Genomic DNA, 11,359 nt, shown 5'->3' with positions numbered 1-11,359 from the left:
TTTTTCATTTTCAATTCTACCATAAAATTACTAAAAAAACAATTCTAATTTATTTAACTGTAAATTTACGCATTATGACTTGAGCTTCGCTCTTGTCGGCCCTCCCGCGACGGCCACGTTTCTTTTTTCAATGCTTTTTCATTAAAGATCAGTTTTTTTGTGATTATTCCACCATGGCTGGTCCGATTTTTGATTTCAATAACCTATAACCATCACATTATGGTCATGGTGCGCTGTGCCTTTGGTCAAGATTGAATAAGCCGTCTAAGAGGAGTCTCTGGAAAATGAAATATGTACATACATTTTTCGGGAGAGATTGAGCTTCGCTCGCTGCGCTCAACTATAGACATCTACGGTGAAATGCGGGTACTGACGACGCGACGGTAAGAACGCGCGCTATAGAAGCTTTCGTTCACGGCAGGGAAGTACCGTGATTGATCGCTAGGATCGCTGTCAGCCAATCAGCAAAGATCCCGTACTTTCCGACAAGAACTCGTTCGCCTTTTCCCATTCGCAGCGTAAGATGTCGCGAGTCCTTCGGTAACGAACGCGATCGGCCGAGACGCTCGTCAACAATCAATGACAGTCGGGGCCGGGAGTTGTGTAGTGTCTGTAATTGCATTTTCGCCGGAAAAACTTTCTTCGTTTTGCGTGTCGTGCGTCGTTATGCAACAATAGTCCGCTGGTTTTACGCATCGTGGAACGCGCGTGTCGGGTGTTCGGTCTGGCAGTAAATCGATCGTGCCGCGGTCGTTTGTTTCACGGGACATCGGGTTCAAAGAAGAAACAGAGACAGCAGACGACGAGGTGAAACGACGACGACCAAGAACGGTACGAAACATTCGGAGTCGAGCACGCGGTTTGTTCCTGTCACATTTTTCCACGTTAAAGCCGGTTCTATGCCGTCGTGTACGACGTTTAATTTTATCTTGTGATCGCCGTGGCGTTTATTCGCGTATCGGGTTTGCGTTCCGTGTTGTCGAAGAAGGTGCGACCACGACACAAGCTGCACACACGAGGGCTAACTACGGGCGGTATCGAGAGGGCGACGACAGGTTAGCCTGCTGACACCAACATCCGGATGGCGGATCACGGGAAAATGTAAGTGAATATCATCCTTTAATTAATTCATTACATCCTCCGTGACAAGGGATTTCGACAAGAAATTTTGTAATGATTTTCGAAACACCTCGTTCGCCAGTCGCGTCACAACCTTGCACTTGAATGTCATTTTCGCTCGTTTTTACTTTCGTTCTCGTTGACACGCCGTGAGACGGCGTGCCCTATTTGGGCGTGACAATGTTTTCCATCTAAACTCGGAACATCAAAAGTTTCTATAGTTCTGTCGGATGCGACGTGACCTTGCTAGACACCAGCAAGGTTTTAAAGATTCTCTCGCTTTGACTGGCAAACGAGGGCCTCTTGGCCGCGACAAGTACCACGGAGAGTCCGTGGTGTTAGCTCGAGTCTCTCGTCGAAAGAGAGGCAGACTTTGATCGTTCTTTTCAAGATGTATTACGGGCTTCGTTCCCGTTGACTGCGTAACGAGCGGCAAATTATTGGTACCTGCACATCATGTACCGTGTGTGACAAAGCGTTTATCCACCATCAAACACGTAGGCTAATGTAACCAGTGCATATGTGTACGTGTGCGTGGATGTACGTGTATCGCCGCGACATAGTAGTGGCATCTGACCCACGATGAAGGTGAATTACGGCATCGCACGATTAACGACCAACGATGGTTTCTCGCGATACGTGGGGACGGACGGTGAATTCTTCACGGATCTTATAGATCACAATTGACGCTTAGGCACGATCCACACTATCGAACGAATATTATTCCATTGTTTAGGTTATACATTGTTGGATCAGAGCGTTATTCGATATTCGATCTAATCGAGAATGAAGCATGGGTGGATGGCGAGTGGATCGCGGGCGGATCGTTAGCCTTTTTCTTGCGAGCCACAACCGTAAGCGGGTCGATAACGTAGATCTTAAAACATTAATAACGATATAAAGATTAATCAATAGTGAGTTGTACCACAGTCGCGAATATCAGTGTGTGGATGCGACGTTAGAGCAGCTTCACGGAGACGGTCAAACTCCAAGGGAGCACATTTATTCATGACGCATTCCACCGGCCATTTCACTCCGTTCCTCTTGCGGGCTGTTGTGGTGTTTCTGGAATTGTATTATTCCGCTTTAAGCATTGAGACCCTTCGGCGTCGAGAGATCGATATTTGGTCATGTTACGCGAAACTACGGCCCACGCGTTCTCGTGTTTTTTACATCGTTATCGCTTTCTTTTCGCGAAAGACTTCTCACACAGGACTCTTGTTACCATAATAGCAATCAAATATTTCAATGCAATTATTTAATAAATTAATCTTATCTATCGGTTATTAGGCGTGTTGATATATTTAGGAAAAAAAATTGCGTAACTCTGTGGTATCGATCCACCTTCCCTCGCTTCAAGCTTTAACTGGTCCAATTGTGGCGGGAAAATTTGAAATTGTGAAACGAACGACGCTAGGTTAGGTTCGTACCGGTCGCTGATAAATATTGATGAATTTTTTCCCTTCCTTTGTGTGATTCGTGATGTAGCACTATTGTAACACTCGTCTGACGTCACTTATTATGTAATCGTGTCGTAAAGCGTGGTTAATGTTTATACGGGCTTCTTTATCTTGCCGCGTATGCTGAAGATAGGTTTCCGATCTTACGTGAAAGTATGCGACACCGTGTTTGCGTATGAAACGAACATCCTCAGGGATTCTGATTAACCCTGCGTCCAAGGATTAAATTTTCTTCATTTATTTGGGACAGATAATATTGCCGCGTTATTAAGTCCCCTCTCTGTTATTTTTCATAATAAATACTGGATGTTTACTTCACTTTCAATTTATCAACAAGGCGTATCTTCAAGATCACTTACCTTAGGGTACCATGCCTATATCGTATCGCATTCGTTTCAAAAGAAATTACCATTCAATCCAGCAAAAAGTGTAACGTTTCCATGTAAGAAATGCATAATTGACCTTAACGCGTCCTTGGTGCCTGAAGTTAGGTTATACCATCATAAACACTTATTTTATATAAACGGTGTCTCGCCGTATTTGAATATGTAGAAAATCCATAAGAAAGTCGTTAACATTTTCATAAACGAAACATTCTTATGGATTAACAAGTGTTTTTGTTACTGCGTAACAAAGACCAATAAAGAAAATCCAAATAAATTGCTAGGGTCTATCTCTATGGTAGACTACAAAAGAGAGAAACACAAATTAATAAAAGCCGCTAAGTGACAAGGCCCAAAAAGCAGGTAACCGGGCCGCACGGTCCAAGAATATAGCTAGTTCGCGACCGTAAGAATAGACAAAGGCAAGGGCTATTTGCGCTGAAACATGGACTTTCCCAAATTAGTTTATTATCACCAGCAGCGTCAGGAAAAAAAACTACCTGGTGTCTAACGGTACTCCACGCGGAGTTTGCCAAAAGTCAAGTCCAAATCCCAAGAAAATTAGCCAATAGAATTGTACAAATACACACCCCCTCTCCCAAACAACCAGCCAATCACCACCGTCCGAAGAAAAAGTAACCCTATATAAGCAATGTAAAACAAACACCATGAACACAATTCTCAAGACATTATACGTAGACATCACTCGTCGTCGAACATTAGTTCATCTGTAATTGCAAAATATATATATAACGTATAGTACTACCACTGTGTATTCATCATCCATCCTTCAACTACTCATACGCCGTTAAGTCTGCGTATGAAGTGAGCATTCTACGAAAGGTCTTCTTTCATCTGAACTACTATCATTGCTCACGCCGCAACAGTTTTAATAACCGTTGCAATAATATCTGGAACGAGGTTATATAGCTGAACATACGTGTAATTTCGAAAAGTAAGCAAAATAGACCTTGAAGTATTCTTACCCGTTTCATTGACTTCCTTTTAATCAACACGCGTTCGATTATTTCGTAATCCTCGAATCATCTGGAACGTTTTACACGGAGGGGGTTATTTTGTTTATTTTCCTATAATTAGATATTTTCGCGCAAATCGAAACGACGCGACGCGACCCGAGGCGCCGCGATGCCAGTCTGTCTCCCGATAGAGATCAGTCGAAACGCGAGCTATTTTTCACTCTAAAACGTTTCCCGCGATTTATGCTGATCGTTGTATTCGACAAACGGCTTATTGTATATTATCGGTACACCCCCGTTAGCGTTGCTTCAATTCCGTTCAGCATAATTTTACGACACCCTGTATGGTCGATGGATTCGATCGTGGCACATTTATTCTGGAGAGAAACATTTGACAGTAGTAATTTATTTTAGTTGGATAATTAAAATTATTTGTGCCCATAATTATGAAAGTGGTCTAAGTCAACATTAAAAAAAAAAATGAATTTATCACTTATTTCACACGACATGATTTTAAACTAAATTTATTCAATGTAATTTTTACAACAAGAAATATATGACTTAGACCACTTTCATAATTATGGGCACATTTATCTCCCAATTGGAATTTCCAAAACTCTCTTTTTAATCTCCTTCAAAAAGAATCCAAAAAAATACTGGATATTAATGGCAAGTAACGTTCTCGAAACACCCTAAGGGTAGGATTTTCTCAGATTACATCCATACTTTATCCCTTTTCGTCCTATCCCCAGTTATTCAAAATCCGTGGCAGGGTGATCCTTTCGCTATTGGACCCAAAGAAAGTGCCGCCACAATAGAATGAAGAAGTCGACATCCCATTTCTATCATCGCAGCGGAGAAAATATTCTGTTTTCCGCAGAGTTTATTTGGGACTCTTCTGCTCATTACACACATTTTCACGCACACAGCCGCCTACGCTGCAGGGGCCACCTCCGTCAAGTAAGCGATGACAGAAATCGGATGTCGACATCTTCATTTTATTGTGGCGGCACTTCCTTTGGATCTAATAGCGAAAGGATCACCCTGTAGAATCATCTGTGTCCTTCGATCACTGTCCTTCTATCTAGACGAAAGTGAATAACGTTGTCGAAAGATCGCGGTGGATGGTTGGAAGAAACGCGGAAGGAAGACGAAGGATGAAATCGTACAGATGGTATTCGACGATAATGTTTATTGTGCAACGCGTTCCCTCGGCTACACCATCGGAAATAGATTCAAGTACATGGACACATGGCGACGGTTTATTTAGAATTATGCATCGACTCATTTCATCAAGGCCTTTACATCGTCGATCGCAACGACCACTCAAACTCTGTTTACCCTGCTCCTTGCCGTATTTTCGCAAAGATCCTTCCTCCTTTCTTCTTCAGCCATATTGCATGTGAACGGGCAGAAGTACTTGATATAAATTTTAGCCGATTAAATTCATTCCTGAATCAGTCTGTAGGAATCGCGCTGAATTACGTAGAAATCTTCATATGTAGTTTGATTAGCGTTCCGTCAATCTTGCAAGCGTAATTGACTTGCAAAGTCGGACAATGAGAATTCACCGTCAAGAAAAATCTTCGAATATTTCCACTGGAAAAGCTCGGAAGCGGGAAGGAATAAAGTTGGGGCTCTCTCCGAAGGTCCGGGCGATGCTGACTTTTCGATGTGTATAAAGTTAGCCCCCCATTTTTTAATTTAAAATGTTTTTTTAGTTGTTCCAGGTTGTTCTATGTTTGTTCTATATTGTTCCAGAGTTACAAGACCAAAACCCAAAAAACAAGATAAGAAACGCAAAAAAAACAGTTTTTTTTAGCGTCCCCCCATTTTTTGAAAAATCCAATTTTTGTTGTTGTTCTGGGTTGTTCTAACTGTTCTAAACATTGTTCCAAAATATCAATTCCCCAAAATATGTTTTTACAACGATACAGCAAAAAATAGCAAAAAGGTCATTACAAAGTTAGCACCCCATTTTTTAATTTCAAATGTTTTTTTAGTTGTTCCAGGTTGTTCTATGTTTGTTCTATATTGTTCCAGAGTTATGAGATCAAAAACCAAAGAACAAGACAAAAAACGCGAAAAACAGTTTTTTCAGCGGCTCCCCATTTTTTGAAAAATCCAATTTCTGTTGTTGTTCTGGATTGTTCTAATTGTTCTAAACATTGTTCCAAAATATCAATTCCATAAAATATGTTTTTACAAAGATACAGTAAAAAATATCAAAAAGTGCTAAAATCATTTTTTAATCTTTGTAGCTATCATTTATTGTTATCTGACCATTAAATTACATATTTGAACTGCAAATGACAAGAACAACTTGGAACAACTCTCAGGTTTGTCAGAACAAACATATAAAAAGTTCTTTATGCTTAAAGGTAAACATATAAAACACTTTTTTCGTTTTTGACATCTTTGTCAATCCATGGGAACTTTGTCACCCATAGTTTCTAAGATATTTTACTTCCAATCGTAATATTTGTTTTTTAATTTTATATTTTTTTTATTTGTATCTTAAAGTCAGTGACGTAAGATATAGCGGTGTTTTAATCTCTTTTGGGGTGCTTGATTAATGTGTCCAGAACAACAACAGAAATTGGATTTTTCAAAAAATGGGGAGCCGCTGAAAAAACCGTTTTTCGCGTTTTTTGTCTTGTTTTTTGGTTTTTGGTCTCATAACTCTAGAACAATATAGAACAAACATAGAATAACCTGGAACAACTAAAAAAACATTTAAAATTAAAAAATGGGGGGCTAACTTTGTAATGACCTTTTTGCTATTTTTTGCTGTATCTTTGTAAAAACATATTTTGGGGAATTGATATTTTGGAACAATGTTTAGAACAGTTAGAACAACCCAGAACAACAACAAAAATTGGATTTTTCAAAAAATGGGGGGACGCTAAAAAAAACTGTTTTTTTGCGTTTCTTGTCTTGTTTTTTGGGTTTTGGTCTTATAACTCTGGAACAATATAGAACAAACATAGAACAACCTGGAACAACTAAAAAAACATTTAAAATTAAAAAATGGGGGGCTAACTTTATACACATGACTTTTCGCACGTGTGAACGATCGTCGGTTCGCGTCGCGTCGAATAACAAGGAAACGAAGCAACGATGTGTACTGTCGACGGACAAAAGAGCTCGTGCACCGTGAATAATATGCAATTTCTAGCCTTCTAATTGATACGACTTATTGCGCAACTCACACGACCAGATCGAGCATCAGATAATTTAAGAAACGGCGTTTCGCGTTGAAGATACTTTTCACCGTGTTATTTCGTCTCTGGCCGATAACGGCACGCAACGGCACGTCCACTGTTATTATCGTTCGATCACGCGGACGTTGAAACGTAGCTTCTAAATATTTAATAGAATCACGCTTATTAACCGTGTCTATATTTCTTCCTTTAATCACCGTTTAACGATGCCGCGAAATCCGTCTTTGATCGTTCCGTCGAACACGCGAATCGAAATTTTGTTATCATCCGAGCCTTGCATTTGAATATAATTGCGCTCGGGATGCATACCGTGGGCCACCGATGGCCCACGTGCCACGGAACGTGTTTAAGATACTTTGCAACGATCAAGGCTAGCTTCGTTTTAAACTGTAAAACCACACCACACGTTTTCAGGTTACGTCACTGGAACACGTTTCAATCATTAACTCTGCAATTTTTCGATAACAAAAAAGGAAAAATGATGTATTTTATGTGCAAGGTAGCATCTCATTAATTCAGCGCAATATCTACCGCTCGACGCAGACGGTGTGTCGTGGATTCGTAGCGAGGCTGGCGCCTGACGCACCTGGTGCGTCGTCGCTTTATAGCGAGGCTGGCGCCTGACGCACTGGCTGCGTCGTAGCTTTCAAACAAGTAGATTTAAGTAGAACATTGCAAATTGAAAGAAAACAATGTGAAAGGAGCAGAAATATAGAGGGCTTTTCCCGATTTTCCCTGGTTCGCTCGCGACCTTCGTTCGCTTGGTTAACCAATGGAAAATCGCTCGAGTCCTCATTAGAGTCGGCCTTGTTCACGATCCCTTTTTTTTGTCCTTTTTCTGTCTGTCCATCTCCGTACGTTTCTCTCTTTTTGCCTACTTTTTTTTTTGTTTTTCTCCTTCACCCTATCCCCTTCCCTTTTTCTCTCCCTCTTCTTTTCTTTTCTCTTCTCTTTTTTTTTTTTTGGTTCACCGCACTTCAGGACCGCACCTATGCGGCTGGTTGCTCGTTTTTCTCATTTCGCCGTGAAACGAGGAAACGGAATCATTTAGCGTAATCTAGAGGCTCCGCGAGAGCGCGGATCGTTATGGTAGTCTGAAAATTTTTCTGACAGAAAAAAACAGAAGCCGCGTTATTACACAAAAGGCGCTATAAATAAATGCCGGTTTTGCCCGTGTAATTCGATGGTGTGCAACTGAAAGATAATATCGATTTACGATAGAAAATAAGACGAGAGGGGAAAATTCGTTTGGAATAAAACGATATCCACGGGACATTAAACGAAGTTGTTGCCGAAGTAATTACCGCGTTTTTTCCCGACCGTTCGCATCCGACGGATCTCTCACGAAGGTTATTAGCAAGATTGAATAAAAAGGAGGAAGAAGGAAAAGATAAGTAAGGTTTGATCGTGGTTAACCGTAACTTGGTTAAAGACGCGTCGATTCCCGCCAACAGCTGAATAATTCTTGCCGCGAATAATGGATGAAAGTTCCGTCGCATCGGCCTGGGTCACTTAATCGGATCACTCGATTATCATTGTTTTTACGTTGACAGCTAAGCAAATTTCGTTGAAACGTGTTTGAAGATTAGAAATTACGGAAAATTCGAGTAAACCTGAAAAAAGAATCAAGGTGTGTGTGTTTCGACGTTCGGCAAGGTGTCGTGTAAATCAGTCCAGGGAAAAGAAGGGTAGATTTCAAGGGTGTGTCCTTGCCACACGGCATTGCTCCTTTCTCGACTGATTCTTTTGTCGTGTGTGACCCATTTAAACGTGCCCCACCGTATCGTATCCCATTTTTCAGTGTGCACGCGCTCCTTTTCCAGCAAGCCTCGAAATCGACGATTTATTAATCCTACTCCCCCGTTATTCCCTGTGTATCGATCTTTTTCTTCCATCGAACGAAGAAGAAACGTGTATTGGCTCTTTCGACATGAAAGAAAAAAAAAATAATAACCAACCACGAATGGTCACAAGCGAGAATTTATCGACTTATCGAAACCACCGTTTGACGTTCATTTTCTTCAATCGAATTGATAGTTTGTTCCATTTTTTTCCCATGGCTTGGTTTCACATAGGAACGATAACAGTGATAAGGGTAACATACTTTTTAAACTACCTCTCTCTCTTCTTTTTTTAACGTCATACGTATATCGTGGGTCAGTCAATGTTTACATGGAATCGAATGGCAAAATGGAAATATTATCTTTAAAAGGTTTTGTTATTTACACTATTTGCACAGCTGGTGAAGTTTCGTTCGATCGCACGAGTACACACGTTTTCCCATCGTAGAATTTCGATCAACCCCACCAACATGGGTAGTGTACAAATTTCAAAATCGCTCCGGGAGGTATATCGAATCTTTTTCAAAAAATTCCATCCTGTTAGCGAACTGTATTTTTGACGATTTAGAACGTTTACCATAGAACGGGTTGTCTAGAGACACCCTGTAGATGGGGTTCGCAAAAGCCGTCGATACTGAACGACCTTGCGGCATCGACCAACCCTCCGTTCTCCTCTTTCGCCTTTTCGATTCTCCACAGAAGCATCTTCGTTCACTGCCACCCCCTCCTCTCACCCTCTTTCCCTCTCACCCTTTCAAACGTATCTGTGTCCTGTTTTACCACCCCTTCGACCTTCTTCAACTATTCGATTCGCGTGCTTCAGGGTTTGTACCGTGCCGGTCGAATCGCCAAGGATGACATTCTCCGTCAGAGGTGAAATTTGGGTGAATCGTGTTGAAATTCGCAAATTCAGGTACCCGAATCTCGGGGCGGGTCGGCATGTCCAAGGAGATAACAAAAGTTAAAAAAAAAAAACATTGTTCCTGTTGAACGGAATAAAAATTCAATTTACCGTACCGCGAAAGAAATTTTCATTTTAAATTTGTTTGCCGTCTGTAAACGCCAATGAGTATATTAAATTTTCATCGAACCAGAATCGCTACGACCTGAATTCAAATTTTTATTAGCTTCTTTTTTTTCAGCGGCAAGCGAAATCAAGCGATTCATTTTAGAGCGGACGCGAGAATACTCTTTGATCTCCCTTCCGACGGGGAAACATATTTTGTCACGATTCGCCTGCTGTGCATTCGGAATTTAAGCGAATTATTTCGAACCGATCCTCTGTAAATTTCTCACCGATCTTCGACGAATACATCGAAAAAACGAACTCAATAGATCCCTGAAATGTACAGAAATAACGAGAATAGTTTCGTTTAACTTTTAATAATCCGCGTGTGCGTTGCGATTGAAAAATTCGTGAAAATTTTATGCAGAACCGTTGCGCGATGCAATTTACATACAAAATATAACCGATGATTGTAAAACTTTATCCGAGTTGCGAAATTGGAACAGTGATTCGCTTTGATTGATCTCTTTCACCTGGGAAAATGGTCAGTTTGAAAAATTTCTAACTGCGTAGGTGTTTTAGGTGAGCGGTTTTCAACTAGTGGTACAAGATAACAATTCTAATATGATTTGGTAATAGTATCGAGTATAGTAGGTTTCCTCAGGGAAAATGGCGATGTCCCCGCCATAAGTTCCCTCACCGTAGGCCTCTGGTCCCTCCCTTTAAGCCTAAGAAGGCATCAACGTTTACGCGAGAAAATTTCAATTTATTTACTTCATTATTTGTACTTTCCAGTTTTATACTAACAATAAGTTTTATAACATTTAATGATCAAAAATTATATTATTTTATTTATAATGTAGGAGAGGGGAGAAAAAGGTATTTCGTATCGGGATGAGATCTCTGCCCCAGACACCTATTATACCCAAATTCGGAATTTCTATATATTCGAACTGCATGCCGAGCGACCGCTCGCGAGAGAACTGTTACCGATCTCTCGTCGCCACCTAGCGGCCCCCGGCCCGAACTAAAGGCGTCCGGGGGGACGAAACCCTCTCCCCTCCACTAAACGCCTACAATAAATCACTTTTTAATATTAATATCGTCAAAATTAGGATTTTGAGAATGTTTTCTCCTAGGTAAGCCTTCTTTTCTCGATACTGTACAGGACATACTTTCCTTATCGTACCTGTAAGCTAGTAAAAACCATAATTATTCAGCAAAAGATAAGATATACAAATTGCGTTGCAAAACAAACAAGAAACTTCATGTTTTACCAAAGTATCGTTAGTATTTCCACACCTCAAGTACAGAAAAATAAGGAAATTATCAATAAGAACGTTTTTATT

The 11,359-nt window shown here is 40.7% G+C and overlaps 1 protein-coding gene across 2 annotated transcripts in view; it reads left to right on the top strand.

Moving 5' to 3' along the window:
- The first annotated feature begins 580 nt into the window (after window positions 1-580).
- The window catches only part of LOC114876525 (TLD domain-containing protein 2), a 135,676-nt gene continuing 124,897 nt past the window's right edge, over window positions 581-11,359 (top strand). For both annotated transcript variants that reach the window (XM_046288929.1, XM_046288927.1), the window contains exon 1: window positions 581-1,101. In XM_046288929.1, the coding sequence (XP_046144885.1) occupies window positions 1,082-1,101 (20 nt within the window). In that variant the 5' untranslated portion in view covers window positions 581-1,081. The remainder of the gene's footprint in view (window positions 1,102-11,359) is intronic.

Source organism: Osmia bicornis, chromosome 15 (assembly GCF_907164935.1).
Source record: "Osmia bicornis bicornis chromosome 15, iOsmBic2.1, whole genome shotgun sequence".
NCBI lineage: Eukaryota > Metazoa > Arthropoda > Insecta > Hymenoptera > Megachilidae > Osmia > Osmia bicornis.
Note: the sequence above shows the minus strand (reverse complement) of the source record. Positions and strands in the feature narration are given on the sequence as shown.